The sequence below is a fragment of the Botrytis deweyae genome, assembly GCF_014898535.1.
Source record: "Botrytis deweyae strain B1 chromosome Unknown BDEW_012, whole genome shotgun sequence".
Lineage (NCBI taxonomy): Eukaryota > Fungi > Ascomycota > Leotiomycetes > Helotiales > Sclerotiniaceae > Botrytis > Botrytis deweyae.
Window position 1 is genome coordinate 140,821 of NW_024066219.1, and position 21,376 is coordinate 162,196.

Consider the following 21,376-nt stretch of genomic DNA (forward strand, 5'->3'; position numbering starts at 1 on the left):
AAATTCGACGCTCTCTGACGCTCCATTAAAATCGCCCGATTAGCTATCTTCCCCCTAAGCACAATCTCCCAACGACCAGCAAATGGGAATCATCTCGACTGTCTAATCGCGCGGAGCAAGCCAGATGCTCAGAAACTAAGATACAATCATAATAAGCTGGCTGGTCGATTCGCAGATTCCCAGATTTCTTACTGTACATACGAATTCATTAGGAACTTGAGCTCTTGCGCAGATTCGTGTTATCGCAACCATGTCCTTCCACGCAAATGGTGGGCGACGCTACGGACATGTACCTCCAGCACAATACGGTGCACCAACAGGTCAACCCTCGAATAACTCGAGTCAAGGCTTGCATAGGCAGTCTAGTTTTGACAATGGAGATGATGCTGCATTTTTTGACCCGGGTAATAGCGGATACCAACCTGCCCCGCCATCATCGGCGAGGGCTTCAATGCCATCAGAAGAATTATACATATCAAATAACTCAATGAGCCCGCAATCGCCTGGCAGATCGTCATTTGGAACACCTGGTAGTCCCGCTTTGTCGGGATATCAACATCAATACCAACCTCTGAATGGATCTCAATCCCCCTCACTTCCCCAACAGCCTGCATACAACCCCCAGAACTTTGCCAGGTCTCAGTCGCACTCGCAGCCTTCACAATATCGTCCTCAACCCTCATATAGCCCGAGTATTTCCAGTCAACACCAATATTCGAATTCTACATCTTCCAATCATCAGGCGTATAATCCTGCAGCTTATCAGCCATCGCAATATCCCACACGCGCTTCGTCTACTGCCTCTGCGTACAATAATTACAACAATTCCTATGCGCAAACTCCCACCTCTACATCGGCATCCTATTGGTCATACAATTCTTCTTCTTCTTCGCCTCCAGCTCGCGCAAGTGCTATATATGAAAGTTACATGGATTCGCCACCTTTGAGAAGTCCAAGCTATGCTCCTCACTCGGCTACTTTACCCCCAAGACAGGCTTCATATAATCCACCGCCTTCTACAACTCCATATCCAACTAACGGGGACAATTTTGCTGAAGACGACTATGATTACAGGAGAACTACACAAATGCCCACATACCCGAATTTCCCCGGCGGTGTTCTTCGAGAGAATTCAACTGACTCCATATCTCAAGAAATCCCTCCTATTCCTCCGCCCAAACGTTCTTCGACAAATTCTTCAAATGCCCCCGTGATACCTATGCCTGCCTCTCCTGGAACCACACTACAGAGACACCCAACGCAAAGACCCTTACCTAGTGCGCCAATGGAACAAGGTGCCGGAGATGAAGATGATTGGGGTCTAGGAATACAAGGTAAGACAGATGAAGAACTTACCCAAGAACAAATCTTTGCGGATATTGGAGATGCCCTTGGAACTTCCCACCGGAATGGAGACCTTCTGGATGGTGAATTACATCGATATGACTCAAGAGCAACTACTGTTCATTCTGGTGCTGGTGTTGACCGTTTTCCTTCTACAGCTTCTACATTACATACCGAGGGAACTTCTTACGATAATTACGAAGATGATGAAAGCGATTTGGAAGCAGCTGCTGGCCTCGAAGCTATGCGCATTGCCGAAGAACAAGAATCCCATGGACTAGGTTCGGGGGGCTTGAGTTTTGGTGGACCATACGAAGGACAACCATCATATTACGAGGGGCAACCATCACATCAAACTCAGCTACCTCAAGGGGAAAGTAGTGATAGTGATTACAAAGGTATGGATTTAGGCCTCGCTGGCGGTGGCTACGACGCACATATGTCTTATGGAGATGATTTTGCTGGTATGAGTACAGAACATAGCAGTGAGATGGAAGATCAAAGTCGACCACTACCGACACCGCACCAACTTAGTCGTTCTGACAGTCGCGCTCAAAGAGGTGGTTTGGGAGGGATGGCTGACTACTCCATGCCCGGCGAGGGTGAACTTCATCCTTTCCCTGCTTTTGAAGAAGCCAGGGTTGATAACTACGGTACAGGCGGTCTAGAAAGGCCAACTTCTCATGCTCACCGGTTGAGCTTTGATGAAGGTGATGAGAATTCAATTCAATCTCGAATTTTAGATTCTCGGCAAAGTGGTAGGTCTGGAAGTGATAGCCCCCCGAGAGATGAAATTCCAGATATGTTCTACCATCCGGGGATGACTCCGGGATCTTACCAACGGCCTCTTCCGGCAGTCCCTCCGATGTCCGAAAATAGGACACCGCAACTACAACCAGCTGGCTCTTACCGCAATTCGCATGGTTATTCACACTCCTACTCTTCCAGTGTCGACAGCGTGAGGCCGTATCCTCCTAGTGGACCGGAAGCATACCCACAAAACACACTTCAGCCGGCCCTTCAATATGTTCCCAGATCATCATCTCTTCATAGTCACAGCAATACTGCACAAACAATACCTCCCGTTCGCTCGAAAACAGATGCCGAGGAGCGTCAAGCCAGAGCAAAGGGCAATAGACAATCTATGCTTCGCTCGGCTGCAGGGCTAGATGGTTATGATGCATCTACTCCAGCGTCTCTAGGGACGCTTGATCTACCCGCCTTGCCAGCCGGCCGCCGTAAGAAGTTTTCACCTGGAAGGTTATCAACTGCCGAATTGCGCAGGTGTACAGAGCCATGGGCTTTGAGTGGAATTGCAGGTTGGATACGAGAGATGGCTGGCGGGGAGACAGGAGAAGGCGAATCAGATCTCCGAGTAAAGACTATCGAAGATGGCCTTATAGCCCTGTTCACCCACATGGTACCAACCATGAACACAGCGGATGCAGAAACCCTTAGTGAAAAAGTCGTAAAGTCTATGTTCGACGCTGGCATTTTGGTGAAAGATGAAGAGTGGGTCAAATTTGGCCAAGGTGAAGTATCCGGTGTATTATGGCAACTGACCGGGTCAGGATGCTATGCACCAAAGGTTCATGAACATGAAATCGAAGGACGATGTTATTCACATCATTGTACTCGCACACTAAAGAAGATCAACTTACAGTCCCAAACTCTGGAACCATCTAGAAAGTCCGAGGACTGGATCACTTTCTTTAAACTAACAAAGGAAATCCTTGGGGGTGTAACCAAGAAAGAGATTGAGTTACAGAATAACCTCCATGAGATAGTCATGTCGGAGGATATCTACATGGATCAGATTAACGTGTTACGTATATTGTATCGAGATAATCTTGCTTCGTGGCAACCTCCCATCATCGCAAAAACGAAGATCACAAAATTTGTTGCTTCTGTTTTCGGGAAAGTCGAAGCCATTAAAGATGTTAATGAAAATCATCTACTTGCACAATTAAAGTACAGACAAAAAGAGCAAGGACCTTGGGTGACGGGCTTCAGCGACATTTTCAGAGAATGGATAAGGAAGGCCAAGTCCGCGTATATCGAATATGCTGCTGGGTTCCCATACGCCACTTATCTTGTTCGAAGAGAAGCAGACAGAAATATTCTTTTCCGCCAATTTCTAGACCAAGCTCGAGACAACAAGCTTTCTGGTCGTCTAGACTGGAATACATATTTGAAAGCCCCGATCACAAGATTGCAGCGCTATGGTCTCCTCCTTGGTACTGTTCTCAAAAATATGACCAAAGATAGCGACGAGAAAGCAACTCTAGCGATAGCCATTGAAGAAATCAAGGCAGTCACCCTAGAGTGTGATGCTAAGGTTGAGGAACAGAGTAGAAAAGTTGATATGATTGAGCTCCAGTCGAAGCTCTATCTTCGCCCTGGCATGGAGCGTGTCGAGCTCAATCTGGATCATCTAGGCCGTGAGCTCCTTCATAGAGGAGATCTGCAGCGTGCAGGTAATAATCGATTCACCTGGTTGGAAACTCATGCTATCCTCTTTGATCATTACTTTGTCTTGGCCAAGAGTGTTATTCAACGAGATGCCAATGGTCTGCGGAAGAAGGAAGTTTATGATGTATCAAAACTTGTGAGTGTTGACTAACCTCCAGCTATATAGCACTACTGACATGTATTTTAGCCGATTCCAATGCAGCTTTTAGTTCTCGAGAGCAGTGACGATGATCCAGTACAGAAATCCGCTGTGAAGGGTATTGGTGCTGTCACGACAACTGTCGCCAAGACTACTCCAGCAAACGCTGCCGAAGCAAGGTTAATGCGTACTGCCACGAACGCTACTAGCGGACTTGAGCGAATGCAAACATTAGAGCACACAAACTCTAATAATTCAGTCTCAACTACAGCTTCCGTGACAAGACTTAATTCGAATAATATGAATGATAACGATGCAAAGGTCATGTATCCATTCCGTATCAAGCATCTGGGCAAAGCCGAAGTTTATACTCTATATGCTCCATCGGCCGCAAATCGAGACAAGTGGTGTGATAAAATAATCGAAGCGAAAACTCGTTATGCAGCGGCTCTTTTTGCGCAAAATGCTGAGCCTTTCCGCCTTAAAGTTGTTGCTGATAGTGCTTTTGCTTATGACAACTCAACGATCTATCAGCAAAGGGCTCTTATTTCTATTTCTGGTACGCCACTAGATAGAGCTGTCAGGGACATGGAACACAGTTATGGATCAAAACCTCGGCCGTCTCCGGTATGCAGAGCTCAAGTAAACTGCGCAGTATCGTTTATGTCATATGGGAAACTTTTGATTGCAATTGGAACGGATTACGGGGTGTATATCTCTGAGGCATCGAATCCTCGAGGATGGTCAAGAGTAAGTACAGCATATCACCAATTTCAACAAACCTTTAGCTAATTTTGATAGACTATTCAAATGCCCAAAGTTACACAAATCGCCATTCTCGAAGATTTCTCCCTGTGCATCATCATTGCCGACAAATCTTTGGTTGCATATCATCTCGACGTAATCATTCCTGCTTCAAACTTTCCTGGGACCAATACAGACTCATCTCGACGAGCACCTCAAAAGCTCTCCGGTGCTCGCGACGTATCATTCTTCGCTACAGCTCGTATGAAAGAAAGAACCCTAGTCTTTTACAAGAAAAAGGAGAGTCTTCACTCCGTCTTCAAAGTTCTAGAGCCAGTTGTTCAAAAATCCTCGGAGAAAAAGTCTCGTCTTTTTGGTAAACGTTTCGGTGGTAATACTGAATTTTTCCGTGAATTCGACGAATTCTATATTCCAACCGAATGCTTCACCATCAATCTCTTCCAATCTTACATTGCCATCTCGACTCAAAAAGGATTTGAACTCTTGACCCTTGACAAAAAAGTACCAATGAGTATCCCAGATACCAAAAATCAAAATATAGCATCCATAGCCGCTCGACTCCAAGGTCAAAGACCTCTAGGTATGTTCAGGCTTTCTGATGCTGAGTTCCTTCTATGTTATGCGGAATGTGGTGTCTATGTCGATAAACATGGCGAAGTATCTCGATCCGTCATCATGGAATTCGTAGGAAGAGCTAAAACGGCAGCTATGTATGGCGCCTACTTGGTACTCTTCGATAGCGATTTTGTCGAAGTGAGGAATGCAGAGAATGGTAGATTGAGACAGGTTATTGCGGGTAGTGATGTAAGATGTCTTGATGCGGGTACAAACCCTCAGGGAGCAGGCGCAAATTCTATGGCTACTATGAATCCGATGGGTGGCGCGGGAGGGGCTATGAATAGGACGTTGAAGTTGGCAATGGCACATCCGGAAATTGTGGGGAACCAGATTGTGTTGGAGATGGTGCTTAATGAGGGGCATATGGAATAGGTGACGAGGTTGTGAGCTAGTGTGTGATTGTGTGATTGTGCAATCGTGCGAACGAATGGAAAGTCGGCTCGGGGTTAAAGGAATGGGCAGAGGAGGATTAGATCTTGATTGATGATGATATGAATGAATGGTTGGGCAGGCGAGTCTTGACTCTGACTACTGGACAAAAGGAGATGGGTCTGATGGGAGGGAAGGGATGGATGGAAGGGGGGAGGACAGTGTTTTTATGTGCATATAATACCATACCACCAGTTGTAACTGGCGTTTTTTTTATATAGAAATTATGGATTGATTGATGATTCGTCTTTTTCTGTTTAAACTGTTTGCTCTGAACAGATCTTCCTTTTTTTTCTATTTTTTTTGTATATAAATCTCTTGAAATAACTTTGACAGTTGGAATGAAATCTGAGAATATGATATTGGTAAACAATTACATTCTAGAGAGGGATACAGATGCAGAAATTTCTGGATCTTGGATGGATGGAGTATCTGGTTTGTGAATTTGATTGGCTTGTGTAGAATAATTGGGAGTTGGTTGTGCGTTGTACTGTGGGTGTATTGTGTGTGTATTGGGGAGGAGGAAGGGGAGAGGGGGGAAGGGGGATTCGGTGGAGGATTTGGATGGATGGTTTGTTGGATGGTTTGTTGGATGGATGGATGGGGAATCTTTGATTTGGGGTAGTGGGGGTTTGGTAGTGGGTAGTTTTTTTGGGGGGCAGGGGGTATTTTGTTTATTTATTTATTAGTAGTAGTGGGAAGTAGATTAGAGTGTTTAGTGTTTCGTGTGTGGCTTTGTGAGAGGGGGAAAGGATTTGGATGGTTTGTTGGATTGATTGATATTTGATAGGGAATTTGATGGGGGATTTGATGGGGAATTTGAAGGGGGGAAGGGGGTGGGTTGGAAATGCTGAGGTGTGGTGTGAAATCATAGATTGAATGCTGTTATACAAAAAAGTTGTGTTTTCACTGGCTGGAAGGAGAGATTTGGATGACGACCATTCAGGATGAGAAATGCTGCATCTCGTCACTTTTCTGAAAACCTCTTATTTCTTATCTTTTATGTACTCCATTAAAAACACCTTCTTTACCCGACTCAATCATCCTCCCAGATGCTAACTCTACGATTTCTCTCCTCATATCACTTCATCCCAATCTGTGTCATCTCAAGAAGGGAGGAAGGAACAGGAATATTAACCGAAAGATTACGAGTGGTAGCATCACACTTATGTTATGATAAGTGATACTGATACTGTCGACTTCGATGTATACGCTATTGAATTTCACATCTCTAGATCGTAGCTTTCATCTCATTTTTAGAGGAATTATCCAATCCCATTTCGTTTCGTTTCGTTTAAAGTCATTGTTTTCAGAGAACCAAACGATGTATGTTTTTAAGAGCATCAAATATAGATGAGATGAGATTGGTATCGGAACACAAGCGAAGGTCTACAAGATAGATCCTATGCCGTCTAATCAAACTGGATAAGATCAAGTGCTTTCCATCTCTAATACAAACTTCACTTTTATTATCTGGAGTTGCTGGATGTAGAGGAAGGGGAGTGTGTTGCTAGATCCGTCCAACATCCATACGGTCCTGGAGAATTAAAATTCATGTAACTGAAAATTTTGATGCTCGTCATCCATTAAGAATGGAATGTTGACAGATTTCAATTGGATAATACGTGGAGTTATATGTTGTATAAAAACACAATGTTACTGGGTACCTGGTCAGGCGAAGCTCGCGTTAGAATGCTGGATTGATCATGGATAGCCCTTACAAGTGAGGTTTGTTGAAATCTTTGTGGCTTGAAAGTGCTGGCTCTACGTAAGCGAAAAAACAGGCGGAAATTGAGTACCCTTTCAAAGGAATTCTTTAATAGATTATAAGTTCATTTCAAATTAAATACTAAAATTTGAGAATAGTAAATGAAAATCTGAACTTTCTTTATATCTATAATCAAGACTATATACATTTAATATTATATTAAAAAGAAATTCAAATTTTTGAAGTCCTTTCAGATGGTATTCCACCTCTTTTTTCGATTACGTAGACGTCCACGGGTAGCCCGTTCTTCCGTCCAGAGTGAGGCTGGCTGGTTGAGCCACATTCACACTGCCACAATCCATATGCATATAAGGCAGAGGAGAATGAGTCTCATTTTTACAATACACGACGCGAATTCTACCTCAAAGAGCGATTGGCGTGTTCACAGATACCAAAAGTTTACAGTAATCAAACCTCAGAAGCCAAAAAAACGGCAAAAATGATCACTGGCGGTTTCGAACCGCCGACCTTGGCGTGCCAAACCTATCTGAATGAACAGAACAAATATTAGCACCACGCTCTAACCAACTGAGCTAAGCGACCTGGCTATTTGATGAGGATGAAGTGTTTTAAAAGTTATAAGTAAATGTGATTGGTGGGGCTCACTACTAAATGTCAAAAGTTTTCAATGAGTGGGTGGGGTGGGGCAGGGAAAGCTCCATAGATAAAGCAAGTTTAGGCGAGATGTTTAACCTTACTCAAATCTTGGAGAAGATACCTCGTAGGAGATTAGGTAAACGTTGCCTACAGGTCCTAAATATATATTACTGTCGTCAAGATTATTAGACTTCTTTATTCTTACTACTAATTAGCATTAGGTAGTTACTTGTAGAAAGTGTAGATGTCATCAAATATATATATATATATATATATCTCTCAATCTTATAATTAATTCAGATTTTTCTAAGTATTATAGATAATTACCTACCTTTATACTTCTCGACTTTTTCACATTAAGATCAATCTCTCAATGTTAAAGCTATTTTATATATCTATATACAAAAGTATCAATTCTGTATATACTCAGAGATAAGGAAGAGATTATAGATCTAATCTAATAAGTAGAAGAGTCCTTAACATCATAAGAATTGTAACATTGTCTGAATATATTCGGAGGAATTATAATTTGATATTTGTATGTATTTCCTTCTTTTTGAATTGCGATGTATTCGATTGGTTGAAAGAACAGCCGAGTTTCCTGGGCTTTTCTAAAGGCTTTCTCGTTGATGTATCTTATAGCCATCTAATATTAGTACTATTATTCCAGGATTTGAGTAATGGTGATGATGTGGTTTAGATAGATCTAATTTTGAGAGAGAGAACTTTCAATGAGCTTGTGCTGAACTATCTCACTTTGTCACCATACAGATCAAATGTTGAAGTGGGATGGCTTTCGGTGACAATCAAAGATGGTATAGAGTAGCCAGACGAGCCATAAATGATGGTAAGAGTGGTTATGATAAGAGATGAGAATTAAGAGAAGCTGGAGTAGACCAGAATACTTGGGTCGAGTATTCATCTCGTGACATCAACGACATGATATAATTTGATTGATAGGACTGAATGAATGGTGTGGTCTCATTGATTTTTTCTGGCTTATGGTTTTGGTATGATACTAGCTTGCAAGCCCAAAATCTCAATAGTTCAGTACCTACGAGTAGGTAGTTCTTATTTCTAAATCTGAAAATCTACAAAGTTGAATACAAAATCATATAGTCCTAAAATCTATTCCAAGCTGATACACCATCCTAATCATCACTCACCACAACCAAGGCTCTGAAGCGTGAAGTTAAGGTACATTGTGAAGGTAAGAATAAGCTCAATAGACAGAAAGTCCCGAAAATGAATAAATTTAGGTATTCTGTCTTGGACAATCAAATTATCACAACCAGAACTACAGACTGGAATACAAGCAACGCCAAGCATTGATCTCCAAGTCATCTGGCAAGTTAGAAAAACCAAGCTCTATCATTCATTGTACTAAAAATGCCCCGCTCCTGAAATACCCGAAAGTACTGGATATTCTCGTCATAATCGGGGAATTTTTCCCTCCACATTTTCCCACATACATCTGTACAATTTCACACTTACACTTCTCCACAATCATATTTTGATATTAAAGATTGAATGCAATCAATCATCATAAAATTCTCAATGAACTTCAAGTTTATGTGTAGCAGTAGATTCAGCGGCTTCTTAGGAGTCGTCAACATTTTCGGTGTTACATTTTTGGCTTATAGATATTTCTCGCTGTATGTATTACCTTCTGATCGTTTTCTTCGTAGTCCTTCCAGTGACCTTTTATTCATGTTACTGACTGGAATCGACGTTCAAAAGTTCACGAGAATTGGAATATCAACGAAATATCCAAAAGGAAAGTAGAATTGTGCCGTCACCACATACGAAAACGTCGTAACAATGTCTACACCTTTTCTCAAATTCGGCAAATTGATGGAGAAGACTTGGATTAGTATCCCAATGGCGACATTTGTTTCGGGATTGCTATATGTTAACAATGGGATGTAAGTATATGCAAATTTTCTGTAATTCTTGTCCGAATCGAAGGATGGTTGTATATAATTGATTCGGGTAATAACTAATTCAATATACAGGGCAGAGGAGATCAGGCAACTGAAGATAATTAACGAGAAAAGACATCATAAAGGGGCAGGAGTAACAAATCTTGGAGACACACCAGAATGTGGACTCAAGGCGAGGAATTATGGGAAATAGGAGAAAAGGCTATAGAGAGAGGAATGAAGGTTGAAGGAATTCTCGAGATGAAGAAAAGTGAATAAAAAGCAATATAATATCATCTGAAGCTGGTCTGGAATAAAACTTATTAATCACAAAATTGACATTGACATTGACATTGAAACTCGAAAGTAAGCACCCTGCTTTTGAGACGTGCAACAAATGCTTTTTAGTCACATGGAAATCATTTCATTGGATGACGAGAATCTATGTTGCGATTCACATCCCAGACAGAAAAAGCCACATATCCACATTGCAACGACATGGATAGGTTCGATGGGTGATTGGAGTTATGTATGTCTTGATGATATATCCCAATATGTCTATCTATTTGTTATACAATTCTTGCATATATTCTCTCTTCATTGAGCCAGAGGTTCTTGGCCATGCTCATTCAAGATTGGACTCGAAATATTGATCGATTGATTCAATCTACCATTTCAGCTGTAGAGGGTGTTGTTCGAATCCACAATCAATATGGAGATATATCTTCTCAGATCCTGGCTTCCCATATAAATTCAGTGTCGGACAGTAATTGGCATGGTGTTTTAATATCTGAGGTGAATTCGTGAATCCATAATGAACAAAAGCTTACAAAGTCCTAAGCACATTTCAGACAATACGATTGACCAGAGTATGACTCTTTATGGCAAAGAACTTCATATTATTTGCACATGTGCGGAGGCAGGAAATCGTCTCTTTTGTCCTGTCATGGTGATGATGTATAGTCCAATGCCCAATCCTTTCTAGGAAAAGGGTATACTCCCCAACCGTCGCTCTACATGGACGGTCTTCCACCAATCAAGTGAGTCTCGCCAGTACATGAACCATTTTAATCGCCGTACCATTCACCGTACTATGATGAATAACATTTCTGAACCATAGTACCTACGGTCGACCAGTACATCTAGCGAACACTAGCGGCTTTTGACTGTATTACGATTATGAAACTTCCCTATATAGTTTTTCAACTTACACGCTGGTTTCTCAAAATTACAAAATACTTTCAGTAAGATTTCACATACTGACACTACTCAACTTCCAACATTACCAAACTTCCAACATTCTACTACCAAACCTTATATTCCTACAAATTCATTTCTATCTACAACTATTCAAATTCCGCCATATTCCGCCAAGTGAATTGAAAACATTGACACTTGACGCTAGATACCTGTAGTACTACTGTACTAGTACTAGTAGACGAGTTTTGAGTTTAGTTATTAAGATCATCCTCTTCTACTTTTCTGCTATTCAACTCTTGAAAAAACTTCTTCAACTACTTCAACTTCTTAAGCTCTCCAACTTTTCGACAACTTTCTTGACAGAGATTCAACAACAACCTCTTTCACACACAACAACATCTAACATCATCTACTACAACCGTTTTCTAGATATCATCATAACTAAAGCTCTTTGAGAGTACTTAAGTTTAGGATATCTACTACAACTTCGTCCGAATACCGTAATAACCAGAGTTCTCTAAGAGACACTCAGGTTCACTTGTAAGTATTATCTTTCCATCCCAGCACTCTTGCTTCCTCGATATCCAAAATCAAATCTTCCATATAATCTTTCAAAGTCGATTCTCTATTTGCTTCCACATATCGCAAAGCTAATCCTCTCCCACACAGATTTACATACGTCACTTCGTATTGTACAAATTAGCCACGAAGCGACCAAACAAATCAATAGATCACTTGTCATTTATAGCTACAGCTAAGATGTCATACACAAACCAAAAAGTCTCAAGCCCTGTTCTTGGCCAGAGAAACTTCGCGTATGCGAAAAATTACTTTACCGCCAGAAGCCCAATCCTAGGTGAGAGAGATGGCTCTGAAGATGTACCAGACAATGTCTCTGTAACCAGTGTAAGTTTATCTCTCCTTGATTCCTCAAACATTTGAAGCTAATAGTATTTAGACCGCTGCTCCAATTCCCGGAATGTCTCGTGGAAAGCCAACAGGTCGCTCTTGGCCATGGCAACGAACTACCACCTCAAGAAAACCACTTACAGCTATGGCAAGACCAGGACCTGAACGCCAATTGAGCTCATCTCCTGAATATACTCCTGCAAGCCCAGGCTTTGCTCCCGTAGACTTTAACAATCCACGCTCTGCTGAAGCTGCGCCCAGAAGCTCAAACTTTAACCCAAGCTCTTCCAATCCCCCAAGCGCCCTTTATGCTCACTATCAACCCCAACTCCAAACCCCAACATTGGGCCCTTCTTTTCTCCCCGATTATCAATCTCTGGGAATGCATTATCGGGAACACTTTACTTCTTATAGTGCCAGACCACAAAACTCCTTTGCAATGCAATCACGACAACCCATGCTTCCAAGCATTGCAAGTGATTTACTCCAAAAGCAGGGAAGCATGAACAACTCGAATTTTTCATGGATACATTCAAAGGTTTCTAGCAGAAAGCGAACATTCGAAGAGGAAGATGATGATTTCTTTGCACCACCTTCTAAGAGACGTGAGTATAGTGTAACACGACCGTTCGGACTTTACAATGAGACCACTGCTGGGTCAGCAAGCCAGACACTTCAAGATTCTCGCAATAGAGTCTACCCCAGTGGCAACCGCAGCTTCACTCCTGCTCATGGATATGTTGAGATGAACAATTCTAGAACTCCCGCAAACTCGGATATCTATGCTGGAATGGTTTACCAAGAAGCACCTTCAACACCGAGAGGACGTGCTGCCGATGAGTATAACAACAGACCTCTAGCAACATTCCCATATGAGGTTGAATACGCTACTACTGAGACGGCGTATGGACCCAATTATTCAGGCACACCTGGTTTGGTAATTCAACAGAAGCCGGTCTCTACTCTTACTCGTGGCACCAGTTCACGCAATTCCGCTGTTGCTCCCAATTACAGATATCGCCCACAAACCTCTATGCAACTTCCGCCACTTGCCACTCTATTCACTGGTTTCAAATCTCACGAATCATCACCTAGCTCGAACAATAATTATTCCATGGAGCCTCAAAACAATGTTAACCATGGCAATATTTTGAGCCCATCACCACAGCGTACCATTCGCGCCGAAGTTTTTCACTCCCTCGAGGCCCGACATGGCTCCGTTGATTCGGATACTGTTGATCCTTTGATCCTCTCTTCGTATGCTCCTTCTCCTGCTTTATCAGAGGACTCTACTCATGACGCAGAGAACCAAAACTCGAATGAAAACTCTCCCGTCGCATCCCCCCAAGAAGAAGATCCAATCGACAGACAATCGACAGATTCCGCCACTCTTGCTGAAGATACTCCTCGACAATCCATCGAGGCCCCTGATAATTTCGACAATGAATCAGTGGTCTCATATCATCCCAGTGACAACGATGACGATGAAAATCACAGCCAGTCAGCAACCCTCGATCAAGATGTAAGAGGTCACCAAATTCAACAAATATTAACAAGACACGGCAAATTTTTTGAGGATCTTGCCACCCGAAAGAGTGACTATTCCATCGAACTCCCATTTTTAATTGACGACGTAGAAACATTAAAACAAACAACCAAAGAGCAATCCGACAAAAACACAGAATTGCGCAAGGAAATCCGCACACTCAATGCACAAGCTTCCACCCAATTTGCGTTTTACGTTGATATGACCAAGGTGGCGCTTGAACGACCCGATCCATCCCAGATTAATGATGAACACATCAATCGCCTCATTCAGCAAAGTGTGGAAGCAGGAAACAAGACTGCGGATCATGCCACTGTGAATAACGCAGAGGTACTTGCGACTTTGCGGAGAGAAGTCACCGAACTTCAGAATAGTGTCCTCAAAATGCAAAACGAGGCATTGATGAAGCAGGTTGAGGATTTGCGCGCGCTCAGAGATCTTTAGGTTATAGAGGTCTTTGGGTTATGCGAGAGGGATTGGTGGAGTTTGGTGTGCGGTTTTATAGATAGATACCCAGGCGATATGGAGGGACATTCATGGGATATTCATTGGGAGATTCATTGGGATGGCGTTTGCGGGACGCAGTGGGCTGCGGTTATAGGTTTCTATTTTCTCTTCTACTTTATAGGCTCGAGAGATTTTGTACTCTGAAGCATTGTTTTCGCTTTCCTTTCTGGTCTACTTGTCTCTTATCCACTGGCTAGAGTGGAGGTTCAGGAATAGCGGATTTAGTTTTTGATTTTCTATAAACCAAATAAAACACAAAAAAAGATTAAAAATAAAATGTAAAAACAAAGTATTATTATGAATACATACATAGTACCTAATGAGATATTGAAATAATCATACATTGACATGCATGCATCCTAATTATACTTAACTCATATGCTCGCCCTCATTCTCTTTTTCATCACAAACTCTTCATTTCATCTTCTCTATTTACTTAGAAACTTATTTACTCTTCATACCCTCTAAGTTTCACACTTTCACTCTCACTTTCACCTCCATCTCCATCTCATCCTCTTTACCTTCTCAGCAAAAGTAGACTTTTCCTTGACTAATCTTCTCTTCAAGTCAGCTTATCTCCTTACTCTCCTTACCCATCTCTTTCTCCCCCGTCCCATCTCCTCCTTCTCCTTCTCCTCATCTCTTCTTCTTATCCTCAACCCCTCCCCAACCACACAATCACCCACCCAATATCTCCCCCCACCCCCCTCTCCACCAACCAACTCTCTCTTCCCCATCCTTCTCCATCTCATCATCATCACCAACCCAAGATCCCACACCCCTCCTAACCCTCATCCGCAATCTATTCCTTTTCATCTCAAATCATCTATTCCCTATCCCTTATTTTCTTTTCTATCCACATCCCCAACTCTCTCATTCCCAACTCTAACCCTAACTCACAGCTGCAACCAAGTTTCCACTAACTGATAATGAGTAGATACCTATGTATACCTACGTATAGATAAATATAAAATATAAGCTTCTAAGCTTCTAAGTTCTAGATTAAAAAAGAACTAATCTTACCTACTCGTACCTTACAACGAGATATCAGTAAGATATCAGCGAGAGAGATATTTATCATCCATGGATCTCGCTAGTGTTTCGAAATATTTAATAATAAGCTATTAATCTCGTAAGATTAATCTCGAGAGATTAATATCGAAAGATTGATATTAAAAGATTAAAAGTAAAAGTAAAGCTTATTAGTCTTTATTTCTAGATACCTAATTAAAGTTATAATAAAAGATATTATATAACTATTAGAATAAATAATAGCAATGAATTAACTAGGTGTAATGTAGCACAAAGATTTTTTATTAATTCTTCTAAACTATGAAAATTCTACAATTTATAATTGTGTGTGGGTTGGTGTCGGTTCGAAGTAGCCCCGCAGGGCCTATTCACGTGCCTTCGCCAGCCCTTACACGAATTGATTATAATAATAATTATACTTGTATATAAATTATATAAATTATATAACTATATATAAATCATATAACTATATACAAATTATATAATTACATATAAATTGAATTCATAGATATAGATATAGAAAATATAATCAATATACGCCCTATAAAAATTCTATAAAATCCGATATATGAGTTTTGGAATATAGTAAAAGAAATATTTATTATATATTAGATACTAAAGTAAATACTACAGCCTCCTCTAGCGTGGTTTTTAGCTTTCTAGTACCTTAAATAGCTTTAATCTTTTATAGGAAATATAATTAAGCTTTTTATCCTCTTTAATATATATTTACTCTCTTTTCTATATTGAAGAAGAAAAAGAAAAGAAGAAAAAAAAGAAGAAAAAGAAAAAGAAGAAAAAGAAGAAGAAAAAAAAAAGAAGAAAGAAAAAAAGTAAGGAGGGAGGGAAAGAATGAATGAAGAAGAGAAGAGAGGGAAGAGAGAAAGGGAAAGAATAATAGGAAAAATAAGGGGGATCGGAATTCTCAGATCAGGATGAGGAAGTTAAAGAAGTACCTAGTAGCTAGGTATCTAGGTAGGTAAATGTAATGATGATAATAATATTGGAAATTCATGTCATTGATAAACTACGCAGCGTAATCATATCTCCTATTCTCGATCTCTTTTTTGGTCTTTCAAAAACTTTAGGTGATACTTTGTTTCTTCCCTCTAGGGAAATTTTTGGTGTAAAGAAATACTAATCTCTCATCTCTCATCTTTCTCTTCTCTTCTCCTCTCCTCTCCTCTCACATCGAACATCTCAAAGCCTATTCCCAAGCATCCTCTCCCCACCACCCAACGCACCCTCATCTAATTCTCCAATCCCCCCTCTTGAATCTTCTCCAAAATCCCCTTAAACTCCCTCCACTCCCTCATCAAAACCTTACACCCAGCTTTCCTCAACACCTCCTCCATCTCCTTGCGTTCGCCCTCCTCATAACTCCCCACATATCCCACCGTATAAATCCCCGCCCTCACCGCCGCCGTCGCACCACTCCTACTATCCTCAATCGCCACACACTCTGTCGGCTTGACCCCCAACTTCTCCATCGCGTGCAAATACACCGCCGGATCCGGTTTACTCGTCGGCTTCTCCAACGACGTCGCAGCGCTATAGATGCGATCTCCAAAATACTTCGCCTGGTCCACCTTCTCCACACTCGCCTTCAATCGGCGCAACGCACTCGAACTCACCACCGCCATCAAATACCCCCCATCTTTCTCCAGCCGCACCAATTCCTCATCCACCCCCTCGCACGGCTGCAACGCCGCCTGGAGCTTCGCAATCACCTTGTCTTCTTCCTTGCTCACGTACCCCTCGAGTTCCGCATCGCTCATCGAATAGTTGTATTTGCTTTTGAGACTGCTGATCATGCCGCGGAAATTCTGCCCCACGAATTCAGAGAGCAGTTGGGGACCCGTGTAGCGGTCGCTGATGCCGCGGGCTTCGAGAATTTCATTGGCGAGATCGGCGCAGGCTTCGAAGGCGAGGGATTCAGAGAGTACGAGTGTGTTGTCGCAGTCGAAGAGGAGAGTGGTTATCTAGGGTGGGGTGTTAGTTGGTGCGGGGTAGAGGGTGATGGGGTGAGGGGGAGATGTGTATATGTATATATATATGTATATGTGTGTATGTATATGTATATGTGTGTATGTATATGTATATGTGACATAACAGGGGAAGATGAGACGAGCAAAAAAGGGAAAAACTAACTGGTGCCATTTTTGCTATTTGGAAGTGATATTGTTGTATTGAAATCTTGATGGATGAAGATATTCTCGTGTTGTAGGTGTTGTGTAAGTATCTCAATGAATAATCAAGAGAACCAGGTAATATGTGGTGTTGTGAAGTCTTTGGTAAATAAAGTAAAGTAAAGTAAAGTATTCGTCTTACTTCTTTCCTTTAAACAAATTCAAAGTCAAATTCAAATTCAACAACAGAGAAAGAACAAGAAAACAAAACAGAACAGAAAGAAGGTGGGATGAGAAAGAAGTCATTCATTCATTCATTCATCCATCCATCCATTCATTCACTCAACCACAAATGTTGGATTGGTGGGGTGCCATCCAATCCATCCCATCCAATCCATCCAACCATCCAGCCATCCAGCCATCCAGCCATCAAAAAGCCATTACCATCACTACTACCTATCATCTCTCATCTCTCATGCATTCCTCCTCTCCACAACCTACCTAGCTAGTAGCTACCTACCTCACGCCTACCTACCCAGCCAATCTCCTAGTACACATGCAACCCGTGTAACCCCGCCATTTCACACCCTCCCACCTTCTCGTTCGTTTCTCGTTCGTTTCATGCAGTATGACATTCGTGAGACCAAGATCACCAATTACAGTATCGATATCGATGATATCGATGATATCGATGTATGAGAGTGGGGCTTTGTGTTACTAATACCACTTCTTAGGTACGAAGTAGTAATAGGTATGTATGTATGTATTACTCCAAGTTCGTTTCGTTTCGTTTCCTTTCGCATGGTGATATTGGATTGGATTTTATTTGTGATTCCTATATTTTTTCGTATGATGGATGTGTGATGTAGGCTCGTAGGATGTATGATATATAATATATAATATAGGATGTGTAATAGACACACAATATACCCCTCCAATAAACCAAGCGGTTGAGGAAGTATCGCATCTGTACCATAGAGAGTACTTACTCTATTACTACCTAGATAAAGAGTCTGAGAAGAGCAAGCAAGCAAGTAAACAAGCAAGCAAAACCATAAACATAAATCTCTCTAACCACTTATTAGAATTTATATTCTATCTGTTATCTCTCTATATATACATTTATACATATATACAGCTATCTAGCTATTTATCTCTTAATAGCTAACTTAAGAGTTCATACCTACCTAGTACCCAATATCTACAATTCTATATATTACCCTCCATCCATCCCTCCATCCAGCCATCCATCCACATATCATATCCTCCCAACCAATTCCCATTCGATTACCAAACTCTTCCTTCTTCTCTTCTTTCTTTCCTTCTCCCCTCCCTTTTTCCTCCCTTCAATCAAATTTGTCCATCTACTTACTATTAATATGTTACTCACACATATTATATTATATTATATCATCGGGCACCAATCTAATTCACCTGTATGTATCATCGGCCCGTGGATAAACTCACTCTTTACTTCTCACTCCTCACTTCTCACTCTTTACTTCTCACTCTTTACTCCTCACTCCTCACTCTTTACTCCTCACATCTCACTTACGATTCTTACCCATCTGGTATTAAACAAAGAGCGTGAGGTCTCGTGAAGGGGTCGGGTACTTTATCCATTAGTCTACCTAGCCTAGATACTTACGCATAGCTACTAACTAGATAGTACCTCACAACATCTCAACAACACATTTCAATTTCCCTTTCATTGTCTTCTGCAAATATATTTCTATATAACAAATGTTCCGAATCATCCTTCAATCATATTCCGTCGTTCCTCATACTCATTCTCATCCTAACCCATGCTGATGCCAAGTAAAGTCCTCCACCAATTGCTCCTAAAACCCCCGAAGATACATATGCAAGTCATGTCTCCTCCCGATGAACTTGTGTTGTTCTCATACCATCTGGTACATGTGATATACGCTAAATGCACTCATTCACATGTACCTGTATGTTGTTTCTTTCCCAACCAATCCATCTACCAATCCGACACGATATACAGAGACTTTCAAACGGGATCCATTGGTATCGAAACCATAACAGGAGAAAACCAGAAACGCCAATGTGAAATCATCTATCATGTGCCATCCATCCATTTATCCGTTCATGTATAATGTATAATGTATTACTCAATTATTCTTGAATAATCAAGTTTCTCATGGTTCACCAATGACTGGAATATTACCATAATTTCCCTCGGGAAACTGCGCTCGCCCCGTCCTCGAATTTTGTGATCCGCCATATCCACTCGCACTGTATCCGGTATACGCGGTTGAAGCTTCCAAATCATCATGATGAGCCGTCGATGTAGGTGCATATGATCCTCCGTAACTCGAAGGTTCGTAATCTGGTGAGTGAACTCTGCCTACAAAGTTTCCGCCGGGATATCCATCATCGTGTAATTCATGCTCTTCGTGCTCTTCGACATTATGAACTGGTGCATATTCGTCATCGTGGGGAGCGGTGGAGAAAGCTTCTTTATCGGGATCGATCATGGCTGCGTTGTTAGGAGCTCGGGATGCGCCGGGAAGATATCCTTCTCTCTTGTAGTACACTAGACCATAGAATGACATTGCTGTTGAGAGAATCCAGAAGAGCCTGTGGTTTGAGATTAGAAACGTACTGTTGAGAATTCCAATCATGCGAATCAGGAGAACCGAGACAAACCATAAGAAAACACCTAATCCCACAACTGCCTTGCTCACTTTACACCCACTTCCACATTTCCCGGTTGAATTCCAATTTGCGACCGCTGCAAAAGCCGACAGAGCCATCACACACCAAACGAGATCAATCACCAACAGCGCATACGGGTTTGCGAATTTTCTCGTCCGGGGAAAGCGTACGGTCATGGTAAGATAGATCACTGCGGGTAAAACCAAGAATGTCTATTGGATTCATTATCAGTACGAGTCCCTCATCGCATCTGCGGAATGAAAATATACATACATAACCAAAGTTCCATCCAAGTCTTCCATCTACTGTTGCAGTTGATCGCATAACGATGATATCTAACACCCATATGACAACTGCCATAGCTAACTGTACGATATGTACAGCTAGTTTATATTTCTGCAAATTATGTATTGAGAATTCCATGTTGTCGGTTTATTGAATGCTGGATTTTTGGAATGACGGTATGGAAAGTGTACAGTCAAATGCGACGTGAATGCTCAAATGCGAAAGTGAATGCTCAAATGCGACGTGAATGCTCAAATGCGACGTGTATGCTCAAATGCTCAAGTTGTGGATGTTTTTTCCCCAAGTGTACTCAGATCACCTAGATAGGTATGGAATGGTGGTATTCTGAATCTCGTATCGAGTGCGTACTCGTATATTTCTGATTCTGAGGGGCTGAAGGTAAAACCTTGGAGACTGTCTGATATTTGCTTGGTATGTGTGTGGTAGGTGTGCGGGCGGGTAACGTTATGATATTCACAAATCGTCAAGCACCGAAAGTCAAAATGGAGGGAAAGGATGGAAACGACACGGAAACAGCAGAAACAACAGAAACAATAGAGATGTCAAATGTCAAGACCATCAAAGCGAATGAATCAACGCAAACTCTAAATCATACGAAGAAAAGAGGCTCATCAACTTCATACGCGTATTCCTCACTCATTCGTACGTACCCTTTGTAATACAATATAATAAGAACGGCTCAGCCTTTTTTTTTCTTCTCTTATGAAATCTTGCTTTTGGAAACTTGGTTGCTCCTTGGTTTCGATGGGTTTGGACGAATCAAGTGAGTTGAAGAGCTGGGTATGGGAGAGGATTGTTTATTTTAAGTAACTTGGAACCACAGTAGAAATCAATCAACAATTTGTGTGGCTGGGCAACCAATGAAGCTTGGGTTTAAAGAGAAGGCTGAGACTTGCTTTGTGAAGGCTGCGTGAGGTGATGGATGAGTGGATACCTAGTTCGTAAGTGAGGGATGAATGATTAGGTAATCTTACCTATGAATCACCAAATATATGAATTTGGATGTACAAT

At 41.6% G+C, this 21,376-nt stretch overlaps 5 protein-coding genes across 5 annotated transcripts; 3 read left to right on the forward strand and 2 right to left on the reverse strand.

Moving 5' to 3' along the window:
* Positions 1-250: 250 nt before the first annotated feature.
* EAE98_005866 (uncharacterized protein) lies at positions 251-5,710 on the forward strand (the record flags this gene model as incomplete). Its single annotated transcript, XM_038953488.1, has 3 exons — positions 251-3,952; positions 4,004-4,705; positions 4,757-5,710. 3 exons carry the CDS (start codon positions 251-253, stop codon positions 5,708-5,710), a joined length of 5,358 nt encoding a protein of 1,785 aa, XP_038809883.1.
* A 4,243-nt stretch (positions 5,711-9,953) lies between these two features.
* Positions 9,954-10,268, forward strand: EAE98_005867 (uncharacterized protein; the record flags this gene model as incomplete). The annotated part of the gene is made up of 2 exons (XM_038953489.1): positions 9,954-10,057; positions 10,148-10,268. The coding sequence occupies 2 exons, from the start codon at positions 9,954-9,956 to the stop codon at positions 10,266-10,268; spliced, it is 225 nt and encodes a 74-aa protein (XP_038809884.1).
* A 1,745-nt stretch (positions 10,269-12,013) lies between these two features.
* On the forward strand, positions 12,014-14,153 carry EAE98_005868 (uncharacterized protein; the record flags this gene model as incomplete). The annotated part of the gene is made up of 2 exons (XM_038953490.1): positions 12,014-12,160; positions 12,213-14,153. The coding sequence occupies 2 exons, from the start codon at positions 12,014-12,016 to the stop codon at positions 14,151-14,153; spliced, it is 2,088 nt and encodes a 695-aa protein (XP_038809885.1).
* A 2,345-nt stretch (positions 14,154-16,498) lies between these two features.
* Positions 16,499-17,408, reverse strand: EAE98_005869 (uncharacterized protein; the record flags this gene model as incomplete). Its single annotated transcript, XM_038953491.1, has 2 exons — positions 16,499-17,230; positions 17,400-17,408. The coding sequence occupies 2 exons, from the start codon at positions 17,406-17,408 to the stop codon at positions 16,499-16,501; spliced, it is 741 nt and encodes a 246-aa protein (XP_038809886.1).
* A 2,131-nt stretch (positions 17,409-19,539) lies between these two features.
* On the reverse strand, positions 19,540-20,482 carry EAE98_005870 (uncharacterized protein; the record flags this gene model as incomplete). Its single annotated transcript, XM_038953492.1, has 3 exons — positions 19,540-19,981; positions 20,051-20,271; positions 20,333-20,482. The coding sequence occupies 3 exons, from the start codon at positions 20,480-20,482 to the stop codon at positions 19,540-19,542; spliced, it is 813 nt and encodes a 270-aa protein (XP_038809887.1).
* Positions 20,483-21,376: the final 894 nt, after the last annotated feature.